The 19,434-nt window shown below is 35.0% G+C and overlaps 3 protein-coding genes across 3 annotated transcripts in view; all 3 read right to left on the bottom strand.

Annotated features, from left to right (window-relative positions):
* Positions 1–427: 427 nt before the first annotated feature.
* LOC123865297 lies at positions 428–2,551 on the bottom strand. The gene is made up of 2 exons (XM_045906256.1): positions 2,181–2,551; positions 428–1,530 (listed from the first exon to the last, which is right to left on the bottom strand). The coding sequence occupies exons 1-2, from the start codon at positions 2,239–2,241 to the stop codon at positions 455–457; spliced, it is 1,137 nt and encodes a 378-aa protein (XP_045762212.1). The 5' UTR covers positions 2,242–2,551; the 3' UTR covers positions 428–454.
* Positions 2,552–3,023: 472 nt separating this feature from the next.
* LOC123865805 lies at positions 3,024–7,017 on the bottom strand. The gene is made up of 5 exons (XM_045907041.1): positions 6,845–7,017; positions 4,845–6,766; positions 4,327–4,475; positions 3,690–3,823; positions 3,024–3,259 (listed from the first exon to the last, which is right to left on the bottom strand). The coding sequence occupies exons 1-5, from the start codon at positions 6,906–6,908 to the stop codon at positions 3,024–3,026; spliced, it is 2,505 nt and encodes an 834-aa protein (XP_045762997.1). The 5' UTR covers positions 6,909–7,017.
* Positions 7,018–8,020: 1,003 nt separating this feature from the next.
* Positions 8,021–19,434, bottom strand: part of LOC123865804 — a 33,299-nt gene continuing 21,885 nt past the window's right edge. The window contains exons 9-23 of the mRNA XM_045907040.1: positions 18,655–18,813; positions 18,239–18,253; positions 17,827–17,994; positions 16,709–16,843; positions 16,201–16,239; positions 15,462–15,612; positions 14,733–14,879; positions 14,137–14,268; positions 12,213–12,335; positions 11,710–11,826; positions 11,326–11,511; positions 10,066–10,482; positions 9,339–9,554; positions 8,668–8,863; positions 8,021–8,241 (exon numbers count right to left, since the gene is read on the bottom strand). Coding sequence (XP_045762996.1) covers positions 8,112–8,241; positions 8,668–8,863; positions 9,339–9,554; positions 10,066–10,482; positions 11,326–11,511; positions 11,710–11,826; positions 12,213–12,335; positions 14,137–14,268; positions 14,733–14,879; positions 15,462–15,612; positions 16,201–16,239; positions 16,709–16,843; positions 17,827–17,994; positions 18,239–18,253; positions 18,655–18,813 — 2,331 coding nt within the window. The 3' untranslated portion in view covers positions 8,021–8,111. The remainder of the gene's footprint in view (positions 8,242–8,667; positions 8,864–9,338; positions 9,555–10,065; positions 10,483–11,325; positions 11,512–11,709; positions 11,827–12,212; positions 12,336–14,136; positions 14,269–14,732; positions 14,880–15,461; positions 15,613–16,200; positions 16,240–16,708; positions 16,844–17,826; positions 17,995–18,238; positions 18,254–18,654; positions 18,814–19,434) is intronic.

Here is a 19,434-nt window from a genome sequence, read left to right as displayed (position 1 = left end):
GATAAAAATTCTGATTACCAATTAGTTTGTTGAAGGTGTGGCAGATAATACAGCTAGGTGCCTAATCATCATTGACGCAAATTGGTTACAGGACTTCAATTTTTTTCCTCATTTAACTGCCTTCATTTATTTTTACTTTAAACTACTTTATTTAACTTTATTTTTCTATTGATATATTGTAGAGACTACTAATTACTTTGATCTGAATTATTACAATCAGACGATATGTATGTGTCATGTCATATTCAACGTTAATGCATTGCATTAAGGTTGTAACTTGTATATGACACAATGTCGTAAGAATGGTTTCCTAAAGAATTATCTTGACTATGAATTCCAGTGCTAATCGGATATTCAGTAAGTATAAAAAAAGGATAATTCAAACCTGCCTAGGAACCGGAGGAATCAAGAAATAAAATAAAGGAAATAATTTATTAAAAATATATGGATTTATTTATTCACAAACCTCTTTCGTACATAATGATTTACCATTTGCTAGACAAAAGCAAGTTTTACATCGTTTCTTTACAATACTACCAGGCTCACAATTGGCTCTGGCAATTGTAATCATCGATTTTCTAGCAGCGAGACTCAATATTGTATCTAGAACGTTCGATAAATCTATGTTGAACTTGGTCGCATCATTATCATCATACAATTCTGTAGCTTTTGAGTTTGTACTTGAATCATCGTTAAGTTCTACGCTATTTATATTTAATGAGGTTATATCATTATCTTTATCATTATTGAAAAGATCTATGAATCCTCTGTTTTTTGTATGCGTTTTTAAATTTCTAAGAGCTTTTGACTTTATACTTGAATCAGCGTTAAGTTCTTTACTATTTATACTTAAAACTTCATTATTGAAAAGATCTTCCATAAATCCACTGCTTTTTGTAACCTTTTCTATCAAAGCTTTGTTTTTACGGTTAAAGTTTAGGAATTTAATTTCTGAATCCATATTGATTTCTGTTTTATATTTACTAGATTTTGAAGGGTTCAAAGAAGTATCTGCTGAGAGAAAGATAATCTTTGGAGTCGACGTTTGCTCAACTGTATATTTCGACGTTACTTTTGATTCTACTTTCTTTGTGACTGATCTCAAAAGCCTCTCTTCAGGAGTTACCATTTTCGATAAATCTTTTATCAGTTTTTCTCCACAGTCATACAGATCATATTCTCTTATGTGCACTGTTTCTTGTTTATTATTACTATTGCAGATTAGTGTATGTTTATTCAAACAATAGCATAAATGGCATCTAGATAATTGGTACCAGTGTCTAGGTTTACATCTATTAACTGTCGGGTTTAGTTTTCGAGTGTTAATTTCATTATTATTGCATTTATGTTTTGTGCATTGCGTTTTATCTATTTTTCCATCTGAGCCACAACGGCATACATTACAATCGATCAATATAAACGTGTTTGGCTCACAGTTTTTATCATTGGCTTTAACTGTTGGATTTAAACTATATTCTTGTCGAGTGAGTTTGTTAGGATCCCATAAATTTTCTTCCTGATGTAGCAATTCTGTTAAATAATAAAGTCCATTAGGAGTAGTAACCGACGTAACAAATCCTTATTTAGTTAAATTGAAATACCTAGATTTAGACATTTTTTTAACCCCCGACCCAAAAAGAGGGGTGGTATAAGTTTGATGTGTGTATCTGTGTATCGTAGCTCCTAAACTAATGAACTGATTTTAATTTAGTTTTTTTTTGTTTGAAAGATGGCTTGATCGAGAGTGTTCTTAGCTATAATCCAAGAAAATCAATTCAGCCGTTTGAAACTTATCAGCTCTTTTCTAGTTACTGTAACCTTCACTTTGTGGGGGGTGCTACAAAATTTTAATTTACACTTGTTAATAAAAATTTCATTTCAAATTATAACTTTGTAGGTAGTTGTTGGAAAGTCTATATACGGCTTTATATCCATCGACAATACTTGTTAATATTATCACTGAGAGTTCTCTATGCTTTCTCGTTCTCTTTGGTTTCGCCCATAGAGTAGGATTATATTAGGGTTTCGCCCTCCAATCATGTCGGACGCTCTCTGTATCTTTTTAATTAATATAATATAATTTGAGACTGGTCAATAAAAGTGTTTATTTCGAATAACCCGTGCATCCATCACAAGCCCAATTCCACGCTCTGCTCATCAAATCAACAGTAGTTACTTACCAGATGTTATCATAGTCAACTTGTTTAGCAAAAGTAAAACAAAAACGTAATAGACGACCATTTTGTGCGTAATTCAGTTGAGAATTCTCTAATTAATTAGTGGAATACGGTTAGTTTTTGAAGCGTAAATTATTATTATTGGTCCTCAACAGATTTCTAATTAAACAGAATAATTTCAGAGAATTTTTTTGCTGTTTATAACATCAAATTTTTATGAGTTTAGGCCAGTACTTTTATATTTTTAATTTTGGGATCAAAAGTTATGGAATTTAATCTTTCTTTGGCAAACTTTGTTTAGCATCACGCTAGTCAAAATTCTAAATTTAAAATTAAAGTGGTTCAGTCTTACGAGTTGTCTTTTCACTTTATCTAAAAACCTAAACTATCACTTTTATCAGTCTGGTTCATTGAATTCCATCACATCACACTTAATGTTATAAAGGAGAAAGTTTGTATGTGTGTGTGTGTGTATGTTTGTTACTCCTTCACGAAAAAACTACTGGACGGATTGGGCTGAAATTTAGAATGGAGATAGATTATACCCTGGATTAGCACATAGGCTACTTTTTTATCCCAGAAAATCAAAGATTTTCTGGCATAAAAAGTAGCCTATGTTCCCACGGTAATTTAAAAAAACCTACATCCACGCGAACGAAGTCGCGGGTATCAGCTAGTCAGCTATAAAATTGTGTCTTTTGATTCTACGGATACAGATTAAACACTATAATCTATTTTTTTTTTATTTGTACCATTTGTTGAAAGTTGTAACAATAAAAAGAAATAAAAAGAAAAAGAGTGACCCTTTACAGTGCGAGAGGTTGTAAGTTTTAAATGAAAATAAAATTATACATAAATCAGTGTATTGCCATCAAAGAAAGTCGGCGTTGCATTCGAACAGTTTTCAGCATCACTTTTAAAACAATGCTCTTCTATCACGATATTGTCCTCACATTCGCATATGAAACACTGGTCCATGACTTTGCCGGGTTTACCACATTTGTATGTTGTATGCTTCAAATGTTTCACTGTTAACGTTATGCTTTCCATCGTTGTTTTGGATTTTCCTTCTGTAGTATTGCCTGTAAGGGAAAGTTTATTGAATTGGTTTCTAGTAGGACGCGATAAGTTTGACGCGTGTATCTGTGTATCTGTACGTGGCATCGTAGCTCCTAAACTAATAAACCGATTTTAATTTAGTTTTTTTTGTTTCAAAGGTGGCTTGATCGAGAGTGTTCTTAGCTAATCGGTTAAGCCGTTCGAAAGTTATCAGCTCTTTTCTAGTTACTGTAACCTTTACTTGTCGGGGGTGTTATAAATTTTTAATTTACACTTGTATTTATTTTTGATTAATATTTGATTAATTAGATTAATATTCTGCATAACAAAGATTATGTTATTATAAATATATTAAGGATGAACATGGACCAACTAGAAGAGATTGTGATCACCACATTAGGTATAGCTATTAAATTTTGGTGCCATTATGTAAATGTTAATACAAATACTTACTCTTGCCAGCTAAACGTCGTCCCATTGGTATGAAATTGAATCCGGGATATGCTTGCTCACAGTAGATGGTTTTGGGTAGTGGACGACAGAAGTCGTGGATTTGTCCCGAATATGGACAGATGCATTGTTTACAGCTTAAAAATTTACATAGTATTAATCATAGATAACCCAAAAAAAAACCCCCGATACAAAAACCTCTATCCTCACCTTATCCTATCAGCAAAGGTTGCCTGGTAGAGATTGCTCCAAGCAATAAAGCCGCTTTTGCACACAATTGTTTTTTCTGTTTTCTTCTTTCTGTGTTGTGATCTTTTACATGTGTTTTTGTGTGCAATAAAGTATTCTATTTATCTATCTATCTCTATAAGAAAACTAGAAAAGAGCTGATAACTTTTAAACAGCTGAACCGATTTTCTTCGATTAAGTATAGCTAAGAACACTCTCGATCAAGCCACCTTTCAAACAAAAAAAAACTAAATTAAAATCGGTTCATTCGTTTAGAAGCTACGATGCCACAGACACATACACAGATACACACGTCAAACTTATAACGCCCCTCTTTTTGGCCCAGGGGTTAATAAAGGTTGGCCTCCATGGCCGAAATTGAAGGAAAAGGACATTGTAATGATATCCTTACCGAATAATATACATAGATCCAGGAGTACAATCCATTTTCTCGACTTCACTGAGCGCACTCTGATAAGTGTAGCATTTGTCGTGAATGTCGCGTTTAGCTCGAGAATGTGAATTCCTATAAGTGATGGCTGTTTTTGTTGTGGGTTCGTCCTGTGAATGTTAATAGACGATTCACACTAATTGCGTCCGTAGCACGTACACGTGACACGTGGGTAGTGATGCGCGTAAACCCGTAGACGAACTGCACGCATTACGTCTACGTGAACGTTCACGCCACGCAAGCGGTATGTCATGTTTCATACAGTTCCATACATTACAATGCAATGGTACGCGCTACGTCTACGCTTACGCAGCCTGTGTGAACGAGCTCAGGGTCCCAATGAAAATACACCAAACATCATAATCAAGTTGAAAAAAATTATTAATTCTTTACTATTGTATATCAGTTTAATTTTGTAAAGTAAACTAAATGGAATTTTAGTGCCAATTCAATTTAAATTATTGAATCAACATATTTACCATTTTATCCATTTGATCCAAAACACCATATGTAAATTTCATTCTGTCTGTGTTGTCATTACATAATACAGGTTCGCAAGACGCGTATATTTTCAAACCTAAATCCGTACAAACGCATATATTGCAGCCCATTGAAAACTCTTCTCCCGGATAGCACAACTCCAAATTTCTGGCTTCATCGTTATGAACTTCGTTTGCTAGGACACTATCTGTGAGTTTAAAGGTACTCCATCTTGGCAAGCTGCAAGTGTTATTAGTGCATACTCTATCTGCTCTATCACCATTTGGTGGACACACGCAAACGTCACACTCGTCGCTGAACAAATGACCAGAAATACATGCTTCGGACCTCAAAAAACTCTTTTCGCAATGATTTTTTGTACATTTCGCAACATTTTTGACACCATCGCGAGGACAGAAGCAAATGTTACAGTCGACTTCATAATAAGCGAGAGGTTCACAAACGAATTTTTCACTCGTTACTTCCACGTTGTCGAAACAGTCATTTTTGGTGCAGGCGCGTTCTCTTAGAATCCCACTTTCAGGGCATATACAGAAGTTGCATTTCTCTTTAGATATAGAGCCAGGCGTGCAAATTCCATTCGGATTTTCTATTTGCTCAGAATGTGGAAGATTTTTATGTGATTCCATTACTATCCTTTTTGCTTCACAATCATCATACGTACACCATTTTGGATCTATCTTCCCCTCTTTGGAACAGTAACATGTATTGCAATCAAAATCAACTAATGTGCTTGGTTCACAGCTTGTAGTTGCATCAAATTTTGATTTATTACTTTCCTTATGGTTCAAGTCTTCAGTAAAATTCGTACAAAATTTGAAGTTGGTATCACCGTTATCAGAACATAAGCAATATTTACCACTGTCGATATAAAGAGTGCTCGGTTCACAAGCTCTATTCAAATCAACTGTTTGAATTTTACTTTTATCAATTAAAGTTGTATCGACTTTACTCTCATTTAATACTTTTTCAAGAATATTTAGTTTACTTTGGTAAGTGCAAACTCTAGTACAGTATGTTTCATTTGTAAGTCCATTGTTCAGACAGAAGCATTCCATACAAATCGGTACGAGTTCCCCAGGGCTACAAACGTCTGTTTCAGCGTAAAATTTGAAATCGGATATCTTAGAGCAGTCAAGTTCTAGACAATAATGTTCATTTACAGTGCCCTCTGAAGTGCAGTCGCAATAAATACATTTGGGTTTCGTAAAAGTTCGAGGAGTACAGCGATTTGTGGAACTCCTTAGTGAATGTAAATATGTTTGCTTTGTATCCGCATTACAACCAGCCTTAATGCATAGTTTTTCATCAGGTATACTGTTGTCAGGGCATCGACATATATCACAATCCCTTCTGTACAAGGTTCCTGGAATGCATCTGCGATGGTGTTCGGTTTGGGGCTGACATTTCTCCAAGCATTTATCAAAAACGAAGTTACCATATTCAGAACAGAGACATTCGATGCAAGGGAGGAGGTACATAACGTTAGGGATACACTGGTTTATTTTTGTTATTGTCATGATATCAGATGTCTGGTCTAAGGAGCAGGAAGTGTCAACAGCGCATTGGGCGTCAGAGGCTTGTCCCGACGCTGGACAAAAGCAGAGGTTACAGTTTACGTAATAAGACCTGAATGGTGTGCACCTTGGACCATATGCTACGAGACCATGATAGCTAATCCCAGGCTTGGTTACCCGATTGGAGCAAAACGCGCTGGTACATTTAAGTTGGCCGTTGTCTTGGCAAATGCATTGGTTGCAGCCTTGTCTAATAACTTGGCCAGGCGGACATGGCTGTGGCCGAGCAATGGTCTTGCAATTGGCTTCATTCAACCTGCCGTAGGGATCGCATAAACAGAGTCGATCATTCAGTGCGAAGTAAGTGTTTGGCACGCACGCACCTACGAACACATTGCGAAAAATGTTGAAAATAACGAAAAATGCTGAAATTCGTTCAGCATAAATGAAAAAAAACTTACGCATTGAATTAATTCCATATGGCTGACGTGTTAGCAAAACGAAAAATGTTACACCGAGGTACATATTTTTTTACGCGTAACAAGAAATATTCCGAAAATCTTTAAACAATAATGTTAATCTTAAAGTTAATTTCACGCTCAAAAGGCGGCTAGATTAATAAAATGCATTCTTAAGAGAGACGTTTTTAATTTCTTTCCCAATTTTCCTGATTCATGAAGTTTATTGCAAATAACAATATTATGACGACATTTGATGTTCTTATCGATATTCACACGGGTAGCGAAAGGTTTGCAAAAAAAAATTGAGAAAAAATACATTCATATTAGTTACTAGCTGATGCCCGCAGCTTCGCCCGAGTGGATTGGTCAGATCCCCTGCAGCATCAGGATTGAGGAGTTGGAATCCAAATTTTTTATGAAACAATGTCGCAAAGTTCCTCTATCGATTAAAAAAGAAATGACGTAAATCGGTTCAGAAATCTCGGAGATTTCGGTGTACATAGGTAGAAAAACACAACTCCCTTCTTGAAAGTCGGTTAAAAAAGTAGCCTATGTTACACCCTGGTCAATCCTCTACTTTTCAGTGAAAATCCCGTCAAAATCGGTTCAGCCGTTCCGAAGATTAGCCTTTTCAAACAGACAGACAGACAGACAGACAGACAGACAAAAATTTTAAAAACGTGTGATTCAGTCATGGTATCGTTCAAATAACCATATGACCTTAATATGTGGTAGTTATTTCGAAATTACAGACAGACACTCCAATTTTATTTATTAGTATAGATTTAGGCATAGAAATCGAAGAATCAAATGTCAGGTAGCGATAGTAATGCAATGGAATGGTTAAAAGTATGTCAGTAACTCAGTAACCATTAATCCTAAATTAGATCGTACCTATAAGTAGTTCCTATGTATATTAACTAGGTAGTTAAATTCGTCCCTTACTTTAACTCAGAAGAACTTATTCTTGTTCTACATATTATTACCTACAAATAACTATTACTGGTAATAATAGGATTAGGAAATCAGATGGAATCCTCCATGTCAAAACTTTTAAGGACTCGTAGATAGATTTTGTAGTAGAATACGCAGAATTTTACTTATATTTATATAAAATTCTGTTTATTTTTAGAACAGAAATTAGGTAATCACAGTGTCGGTAAATAAAACAAGATCATCGTTAAATCTGCACGTTTTATTAATCAAGTACCAATGATAACTATAGCAAAAATCTTGAATGTGCTTCTTATTTTTCATATTAAGTACCTCAAAGACCGTGTCTCTCCAAATAAGTTTGTTTCTCCTGCAAGTCCTTGGTTTGTGAATAAGTGAGGCAGATCTTCTGTGTACACCTCAAACTGCCGTCAGGCTGGCAGAAGCAATCGTTGCAATGCAGCCTGCAACGTGTGCAAAATGTTGAAAATACCCGAATACGGAACCCTAGGTGCGCGAGTCTGACCCGCACCTGGCAGATTTTTCTCTAAATAAATTCTGAGTAAAGTCAGATCACCAGTTACCACCAAGCACCAAGCGATAAGGTTCTAAATAAAATACAGTATTTTACACGACGATATTTTCCATCGGGAGTATTCGAAGATTCAAATATTTTTAACACGTCGGTTAGGTCTGTGAACTCGTATGCAGAAAAATACAGTTAAAAAAAAGCGTTGCGTTAAAACCCGGCGTTACGCTGAAAATACAAAGTGCACGTTAAAAAAGCGTTGACGTGTGAACAGATACTTGGGAATGCATTTGTTCTATTTGAACGCTATTTAACGGACGTTGAAAAAACTCTCGTGCGAATGAGGCCTTAGAACACTAACCTGTAAGAGACATTTGGTTTACACTTCTCCTTCGTGATATCAAGCGTCAGTTTAACCTTCGGACCGACTGCCGCAGTCAGGAGTTGCTTCCCCGTCAGGTTCTTACCACAGTTGGGTATTGATTTACACTGGTTCTTAAGATTCACGCATTTGCAGTCGCTACACAACAGTCTGAAGTCCTTTTTACATGGACGTCCTGGAAAAGTTATTTATTAAAAAAAAAAAGTTTAAAACTAAAACCCGACTGCGATCGTCTTAATAAACGCTGAAATATTAGAGTAAAATGGTATTTCTGTCGCTTGGAATATTTTAATGTTGTTGTACATTTATATTCATCAGCTCAGAATTTTCACCTCTTTCATTTGACATCCCACTCGATATTATAGCAAAATATTTTTTGGAGACCTCCACTTTTTTTGATGTAACATCCGTTAGGTCAATTTTTTTCGTATAAAATATAGCCTATGTCACCTGGACCTTTACAACGAATCAATTGACACCTCATTCATGAAAATCGGCCCATTAGCTAAGACATTACGGTGGAACACACAGAATTTGGATACATACATACATACATAGACTGCTAAAATCATAACCCTTATTTTTGGCTTGGCCGCAGTCGGGTAAAAAGTGACATGCACTGGAAAACTCTCTATAAATAATATAGCTACCTGTAAGCTCCTTTGAAAGAACATCAGTATAAGTGGGAATGTTCACGCAATACTTCGCCGAACAGTACAGGTCTTGTTTATGCGAGCAGAAGCAGATATTGCAGACCACGTAGTAAGTCCTGCCTGGCTCACACTTGGCGCCCATGTGAGGTAACTCTGGGAGATCGAGGACGGATCGCGTCTCCATTTCTGAGATTTCTTTGTCATTGAAACGGCCTGAAAATACAGGAGACTTTTTGAAGTAAAACTTCTTTAGGGAGAACTTTTTAGGATCTAATAAATAAAAAAAACCGGCCACGTACGAGTCGGACTCGCGCACCGAGGATTCCGAGTCAAGAGTGTAACGACAAAGAAGAAGAAGAACAGTAGATACCTAACAAAAAGAAGTTCAAGCCTTCGTTTAGGAGTAGGAGAACTACTCCTGCATCAGAAGGCTCCACTCTTCCACAATAATAGCGTTAACAGAATTAAAGTGCGTTAACACACCACCTTCGTTCAAAACAAAAGTGAATGATGCTCTTTTTAAAAGTAACTTGCTGAAATCGCAGTTGCAAAAAGGCAGGTTACGCCAAACTCAAAAGATCTTCGAGTGAACACCACGTTTCGGCAACATCGTCTGGAAAATGGCTGGATGCGGAAGGCTGAAGATAGAAAGAATTGGTGGCCTATAAAGCCAATATTATGGCTGATGATAGTGAATGATAAAAATTTAATACAAGGTTCTTACTGGGAAACCCACCGCTACAAGTACGTGTACATATAGCTATCTTCTTCTCATTGCAAAAGCATTTCTTACACCCATTTCTATATGTCATGCCAGGTTCACATTTCCCTTTCGGTAATTCAGGGTAGCTTTTATTTAAAAGCTTTTTCTGCTCTCTGCCATGTAATCCTGTTCGAAGGATGTCATTTCCCACTGCCTTTACACCTATCTTTTTCTTTTCCGTGTTGTGTTCATCTTTCTTTGCTTGTATTGTTTTTTTAAACAAGGCGTTTTCAAAACAAGCCACTTTTGTGCAGAGAAGCGAGTTTTTCTGCCCACACTGGCATGTGTTACATGACATTTTGTACAGCTTGCCTGGGATACAACTTTGGCCATATTCTATTTCTGTTAAATCATCATGATCAATTTGATGATTGGTTGCTGTAAGCAAAAAGCTATTGGCGTATTTGTTTTTTATTTTTTATTATAAATTGCTTAACTTAATATTTAATAAAGTAAGGAGTGGCTTCTTTAAGTTTGAATTCTGTAATTTTAAGGGGTTTTTATGTGCTAATAGAATTTATTCAACAGAAACTGTAAATAACGTCAAACATTTATTGAGTGCTAATAATTTTCATAGTCTTATAGATAATTTTTTTATGATTTAGTGTTTCAGCAGAAGGCTAGCAGCAAGTGCTCCTTCGTCAAAAACAAAATCCTCCAAACAGACCATTGTAGTACAAGATAGCGTTTTTTTATTGCTACAAATACAGGTGTTGCATTTAATTCTATACTTTTGACCAGGCTCGCAATCCTGTGACTCGTGGTTCGCTTGAGGTAAATTATAGAAATCAACACTTTCATGACCGATTCTCAATGCTGTTTGTTTAGCATCACAAGTTTTATTTGTACATATCAAGTGTCTACTTTTATCACAGACGCATCTATTACAATCTATTTGATATTGCTTTTGAGGAACACAGGTATCTTTTCCCATATTTTTGCGAGTCTGACTAAAATTGGTTATAGACGCAATATCATTCCTCTCTATTTCCTGCAGCATTTTGTCGCCTACCTTAAGACAGAGTCTGTCGATATAGAAATTGAGATTACTACAGAGGCATATCTCGTCATTAGTTCTGAGGAAGTCTCCAAAACTGCAAATATCAGATTTGTGGCCTTTTATAGTACAATTTCTATGTGTGCATGATGAAGGTTGGATGCTGCCATATTTTTCGCATTGGCAAATATTACAGTCTATTAAAAACAAAGAGTTAGGCGTACAAGTGATGGTGACGTTGGATCTTAAATTGCGCTTGGCACCAGATTTTTCTGATCGGAGATATTGGAATGTCTCCCTGCAGTTAAGTGACATCCACTTCCCCTCATAATTGCAACCGCAATATAGGTCTTCGAATCTGTAGGTGACATAACGTTGACATTCATCCCTGCTTGATTGGTTGAAGTTTACTGGAAACAAAACAATAATATAATTTAAAGAAATTTCTTTTTTAATACTTTCTTTAATTCTTTCTAACTCATTTGTTTGGATAGCTAAAAGAGTCTAAATTTTATAGAAATAGATCGTTAGGTTGTTGTCATTATTCATTTTTGCATTAAAGATGTTATTCTAGTTAATTATTTCTTCAATATCTGGATTAGACTTACCTACAGCCTTCGGGCACGGCGTAGCATCGCAAACGAACATACCATCAGCGTTGCAGATGCACTTATGACATGGCCCCTTGACTATGTGGGTTGGCACGCAAAACTCCTGCGGTTTCACTGGTCATCAGTGAGAGTAGAAAAAATTGAAACTATTACTAATATATTGAATTGTTTTTAGTAGTACTTAGGTAAGAACCAGTGAGATTGTTGATGTCAGAAAGTATACCAAGCTCGTCAGACAATATTTGACCTCCTTAGTGTTGTCTTCAAGCCAAAGTAAAAAAGTGGAACAACTAAAAGCCACTAATCAAGGAACAACAACAGAAAATATTTTGAAAAATATTTTCTGTTGTTGTTCCGTAAAAGTACCTACTTGTAAAATTTTAATAAATTCGATTGAGTTTACAAAGACCAGATATTATGTAAAGGAACGAAAAGATCGAAAAGAAAATTACCTACACAAAGATTCTGCTCACAAATCAAACAAAAACAACATTACTCACCTAATAGAGATTTTACAGTAAACAGGGAAAGAAAAAAAAGAAAACCAATCAATTTCAAGCTCATGTTTAAATGATTGATTAAATAAGTAAACCCATTTGAATAATAGCGTTTGTAGGTAATAGCTCATTATAGTTTCAGATAAAAGTTAACGGCAGTAATTTTAAAGTTACATATCGTAATTGCGATTTAGAAAAAGAGTTAAAGAGAATTTTAATTAACTTGTTTTTATGCTTAATCAGTGTTTAGGAACGAGGCATGTTTTACCTAAAGGCTATATGGTATAAAATATATGGTTTTCTCAACATACCTACGGTCTAGTATAAAACTATAAATATTGCAATAACTGTTATTGCAAAGTGATAATGAAGTAGATAGGTAACAGGTACTTAAAAAAAACACACAGGAAAATTCAAAAAAATTTATTCGCTTCGTGATTAAATTCACACAATAAATGTATTTTCTAAATACATGAGTACTTAAAAGTACAAAAAACTACATTACAACGGAAATATTTCGCTAACTACTATGAAAATAACTACTAACATTATTCCAATACTAAAAATATTATGATGTGTACGAGTATGATAATTTTTTTGTATAAAAAGGAAAATGAATTTTCCGAAATATTGTATAAATAGCTTTATTCGTTATTCTTGGGTCACTGGTTAGGTATATTAATTTTGGAAATAGGTTTTGGAAATAGGTTGGGAATTGGATTTGGAAATTGCAAGGGCGGTTATGGGTGGAGTCCATAATAAGAAGGTTCTTATTTGACAGTTTTAAAAATATACCACCTTTTAAAGTAGGTATGCCTCAGAAATCAAACCATAAATCGAATAAAACAAAACGCCAAAAACTACAGGCATTTGCCTGATATAGTGTGATAAGATCAATCTAAAGCTGTTGTTTTATGCTGACTTCAAAACTGCAAATGATACCTACTTATATATAAAATTATAAATGAAAACTATCGATGAAAATAAAAATAATACAGACGCACGATTTGCAAAAAAGCAAATCATCCTTATTCCTTACATACTAACTCTTAATTAATTACAACACTTGACGAAAATGAACCTAAAATATATTTAAATCATTCAACGTGCGTAGACGTTTTAGTACTTTTAATGACCTAATTTTAATGTAACACAGATGTAATGTAACTAATCTTAACAAATAAAATACATTTTTAAGCAAACATACAAATGATGTCCATATTAAGTGTTTCATTAAATACTTTAAAAACGATGATCATAGTCCATAGATCACTTAAATATCGACGCTTAAAAATCTTCACTGAGCCTTTTTGCCAAATACTTCAAGCTCAAGAAATTAATGTGACCAAATTTTAAATTACACGGTACCGTCCAATCTGTCAATAATCTTAGAACTTCTTGCTTTATAATGATTGTTAGGTTAATAGTTAAAAACAATGCTGATTAGGGAAAATGTAGAAACGTAAGCTTTAATGAAAGAAGCTGATTTAAATAAGCCAGGAAATTAAAATTTATTCCAATTCAATTTATTTCATATGTAAACTAGAAATGCTAGAAACAATAACAGATATTTTTTTAGTTATTTTACACAAAAACATAATAAATATGTCCAGTTACTAAGCAATAACTCTTTTGCAACGCTGCTGCCATATTTCAAAGAAAAGTATTTTTAGAGAGCCAATTTATGAAATAAAAAACACAGTGGTATCGGTCCAGCCCGCTGGACCAATTATTTAAAAAAAGGAGCGGAGAGCGAGTGGATGAGAAAAGTAGAGGATCGTGTTTGGTGGCGCACTCTCGAAAAGGCATTTAAAAAAAATATTGCTTGATTTTTGTATTGCACAACGGAAGTTATAAACGGAAAAAAATATGCTGCAGTATTCGGAGTACCGTGTCATTGTTTATGTGATAAAGGTCAACAATTAAATTGTCGGCGTGATGTCTTGGTCGCAGAGGCGTATCGTACAGAACACACTTTTGCCGTCAGCTGAGCAGGTGCAGTCGTTGCAGCCTCTCTTGAACTGCTCGCCCGGATTGCAGCGGAAGCTGAGGTCTGAGTCTAGGCAGAACAAAAAAGTAAATTATTATAAGTTTTGGGTGAATTCGAATGGTAAATCAGTGTCAAAATTAATCAAAGGTGTAAAATGGCTAGTTTTAGAAAGCATACTTAGATAAAATTCATAAAAAAAATTTACAACGATAACATGCCATAGCATGAATTTTGTTTTGGAGTTGTACTTTAGGATCTGGATATCCTATTAAGGATAACACAGGCAAAGAATTTTGGACAGAACGTCCATCTTCAACTAAATCGCTTTCACGGGTGAGACTTTAATCACAAGGATAAAATTAGGTGATTTTTTTGGACTCAAATAACTTTTCATCGACAGTAACTAGGTACGTCTCAATATCTCATAGTGTTGCTTGACTTATAACTTTCGTAAACAAGAGTACCAATGTGATAATTTGTATCTCAAAACAGATCTGTAAAATTACCATTGATACCAATCACATAATCCATACCTGATGAATCATCCTCATCAGGGTTGTCTTCTTTGCAGCGTTTGATGGAACAAGTCGCATGGTTCCCATCTGCCTCACACCGACACACGTTGCAGTCCTGGTTGAACACGCTCTCTGGCACGCACTGGGTCTGCACTTGCGCCGTTGCTGCTGGGCAAAACGAAAATCATCACTATGTTTTGACGCTTGGAATTTTGTCACGTTCAAGATCAGTATATGGGGATTTGATCATAACTTATCAGTTCATCAGATAACCTGACCCAACTTTAAGGATAATTTTTCTGCTTACAACTTCTCGACATTAATACCTACTTATAGGAAGATCTAACTGTCCAAGAATCTAGTTTAGTTCTAGATTTCATCACCTCCAAGCCCACGATAATGAACAGTTGCAAAAAATATTTAAAGATTCCATACCTCAAGACTGCAGATATTTACCTATTGATGACTAACTAAGACTATGAAGTTTTGATCCAAAGTCTTTTCAAAGCGTATATTATAGTGTAGTGACATTGGGTAAATGTTATAGATATGTTTTAGCATACTAGTGACCAAGCATACAACCAGTAACACCTGTAAATTGATCTGCCTGAATTTTTAATAGGTATTAGATATACCTATCAAAAATTCAGGCAGATCTATTTACATCCAATTCTAGGTACCCTAAATTAGCCATCCTTGCGGTAATTAAGTTTTTAGCAGTTCAGTTTTCCTGCAGAAAGATCTCACCTCGTTTCCTCCTCACTGCACCATTGCCATTGCCATTGAGCGCTGCGCAGTCAATCCGTGTGCAGGAGTAGTCTTGTCCCTCGTTGTCGCAGAGGCACTTGTTGCAGTCCATTCGGAACTCAGTGCCTGGTTGGCACGTTTTCGGCGTCCCCTACTGAACAAGTACGCGTTATATCTGGGTTGTGTTGCTTTGATTATGCTGGTTAGGTGGGTAATTTATTGACTGTACCTAATGATTGGTTTGGATGTTTAACAGTCTATGTATATTAATTGACGTCATCAAATCAAATTCATTTTTCAGTATTTTTTGTTAGAGCGGCAATAGAAATACACACTCTGTGAAAAGTTCAGGTTTCTACCTTTTATGGTTCACGAAATACAACCCGCTGACAGACAGACGGACGGTCAGCGGTGTCTTAGTAATAGGGTCCCGTTGGCATCCTTAGGGTATGGGACCCCGAAATCGTCAAGAAAAATAAAATTAAGGGTCGAGTTTTGTATTAAATAAAGACTTGTAGATTTCAAAAATTCATATTAGACCAGTACCTATTAGCCACTGTAACTTAGTGAATTTTTTCACAGATTAGTTGTGGAGTAACATTTTAAGCTATAGGTACTTTTTACCATATTAATACATCCCAAAAGTGAATATATTAAAAAGTAAATAAATATATTAAAAATTAAAAAATAAATGTCTGGCATATCAAAAATTGGCTAAAAGATGTAATTATATCAATACCTGCGCAGTCGCACGAATCTTCCTGCTTACTGATAGTTGCTGTAATGAAAAAAAAATTATTAATTTTATGATACTAGTAAAATCCAAAATATTGCAGGATTTTTGAAAAAGTAAATATCATAAATAGTCCTTCAATGAGTATAAATTTATGTTTAAGAAGGATACTTATTAGTTAAGGGAAAAAAGGGGTTAGAAAAACAACATATCAAACGATGCCTACGCAAAAACCAAAAACCCGAATGGAATCAAAATGCAAATACAGGTACAAAACGTAAATGTTACAAAATTAATTAATAATTTCAATATACAATACATATCCACCACCTGTAATGTAATAAATTATCACCTGAAAAATTACGATGGAATAGGAGGAATGTAAGAAGAAACCCTCCAGCCAATACATGTCCTCCAGTATTAAGAGCGAAGACCAAAACAGAAGCAATAGAAAATAGACCCAATCACAACCAAACAAGACCCAAATTAGAACAACTGGTACTCCAAAACAAACCTTTGCCTTTTCCTCTGGCACACAAGCCCTTCGTGTACAAGAAAAACCCAATCCGTCAGGGTTGCAACGGCACATATTACAATCCAGTTCAAAAACTTCATCCGGTCTACACTTCCGCTTTATTTCCTGCAGATTCTGGGATATTAACAATAACATACAAGAAACTATTAACACTGCTAATGAAAAAAAACCCTAAATCAGATGAGATTAATAAATCAACGAACGAATAAATAACGGAATATTTAGTAGAACGAAAAGAATTGTCATAAGCTATCAATAATATGAATGGAAAAGTTCATGCATTAAATAAATAAAAAAGAAGCTAAGAATTAAGCAAAAAAAAACTATCGATCTTTTGGGCAAGCCAATATTTGAATGAATATACTTAGCGAAAATTAAAATTAATGCGCAAATGGAAAAGTTAAATACGAACACTATTAATTTTTCCCATAACCGAAATCCGATAAAACTGCCCATGAACTATTAAAAGCCATTAACAGGGCTCTCTCCGTCACTCGTTTCCACTCGTTTCATACAATCGTAGTTCCAATTACATTTGAATATTAAGCAACCAAAGTCCATGAAATTTTGCAGACATATTCTAGAAACTAATATCACAGATATTATATATCACAGATATTATTTAATACAGAAATATTTACATTTTAACAGGGCTCTCTCCGTCACTCGTTTCCAATTTCATTTGAATATTAAGCAACCAAAGTCCATGAAATTTTGCAGACATATTCTAGAAACTAAGATCCGTGTCTGTGGTGTTTTAGATTTTTCTAAAAATACGTAGTTTTAAAATTACAAGGGCTCCAAGATTTCTATGAAAATTTTTAAGACCGCGTAACTTTGAAACCGAATATTTTAACAGAAATCTGGAAAACCACAGACATAGATATTAGTTTCTAGAATATGTCTGCAAAATTTCATGGACTTAGGTTGCTTAATATTAAAATGAAATTGGAACTACGATTGTATGAAACGAGTGGAAACGAGTGACGGAGGAGCCCTCTTAAGAACCAATCAAAAACTGTGTATTGGGATTTGCAAAGCCCTAATATAAAAAATATGATAAATCAACTCCACCACCTAAACCCATCAAGATCTACCTCGGGTTGTTCTTCAATGATCTCATCAGGTAACTCAGTGATGCAGACTTTCCTGGTGCAAAAATAGCTAGTACCATCTTCATTACACCAGCATGTATTGCAATCTTTGATGAACATGCGGTTAGCGGTACATACCACGTCTTTCTCGGTTGTAGCTGATCTTATAGTCTAGAAGGTAGAAGACGAAAACTGGATGAAATAGTGCTCACTAAAACTTAATACAAAACAATACACCGACCTAAAATCCTTAACAATGATTTTGATCGAAAGAATGAGATATCAAAAAATAATAAGCATTAAAATAAGTAAAATGTATAACTAAGTAAGTAAAAAACAGTTTTGTATCAGATCATTTAATTAAAAATCTCAGTCGTCTTGTTATTCAATCCCATTCTTCATTTGTCTAAGGCACTATCGGTTGCAGGTCCTGTAAAAAAGAAAGGTTGACATAATTTTATCAGAGGATCTTGCCGATTTTTTTTTTATAAAGAATATTAGCCATGCTAATCATTACTAATACTCCCCTTTCCCCTCCAATTAAGCGTAAAGCTTGTGCCAGGAGTGGGTACGACAATAGTGCAACGGGTGGGGTTTGAACCGCCGACCTTTCGGAATTCAGTTCGCTCCTCGACCGTTGAGCTATCGAGGCTCTTATATTTAATAGACGAACTTGGTATTAATTGCTAATTTAGAAGTACAGAAGGCAACTGAACTAATGTATCATTTGTCTAGTGTCCCAGAAAGATTTTCGCACTTTGTTTCTAACATAGACATAAAATAAGACAAGTAAAAATTTTCTCTTGCTCATAAAAAATAACAAGTAGGTACCCTCAATTCGTGAAAAATTTCGACGTCCTTAGGCAACGGGCACGGTTTGTTGGTGCAAGAGAAATCCATTCCATCTGCACTGCAATGGCACGTATTGCAGCCGATGTAGAAGATCCCACGAGGTTTGCATACCGAATGGCGTTCTATATGATCTGCCCCCTGGAAGTTTTTGTTTATTATGTAAATAAATCTTTTAGACAAAATTTTTACTTCGGAAAACAAAGGGAAATAGAAGGGTAGGTTACATATTTCTTAGGAAACCATGCTTAGGTTGAGATATCTAAAGCGTACTTTGACTTTGCACAGACTTAAGTTTCAGTTAAAACGAGACAGGACAGCCAGCGATATAACACTGTCTCGTTTTAATACTGTCTTAAGTCTGAGCAAAGTCAAAGAGGGCTGGTATAAGTCTGACGTGTGTATCTGTGTATCTGTCTGTGGCACCGTAGCTCCTAAACTATAATATAATGAACCGATTTTAATTTAGTTTTTTTTTTTTGAAAGGTGGCTTGATCGAGAGTGTTCTTAGCTATAATCGAAGAAAATCGGTTCAGGCGTTTTAAAGTTATCAGCTCTTTTCTAGTTTTCTAATAGAGGTTTCTGTGTCGGGGGTTTTTTTAATTTCGAGTTAACTATTTTGAAAAAGCATAAAATTTTGTATTAGGTCAATAATAATAAATTAGTAGTTAATGAATTCGTTTTGTGTAAGAATATATAAAGATCATAAACATAGAGATTATTGATTTTAAGGCTTTGCTTAAAGGCCCGATTGTCTTTTGG

The sequence above is a fragment of the Maniola jurtina genome, chromosome 5 (genome assembly GCF_905333055.1).
Source record: "Maniola jurtina chromosome 5, ilManJurt1.1, whole genome shotgun sequence".
Lineage (NCBI taxonomy): Eukaryota > Metazoa > Arthropoda > Insecta > Lepidoptera > Nymphalidae > Maniola > Maniola jurtina.
The sequence above is the reverse complement of the archived record's forward strand: the minus strand, read 5'-3'. Positions and strand labels throughout refer to the sequence as shown.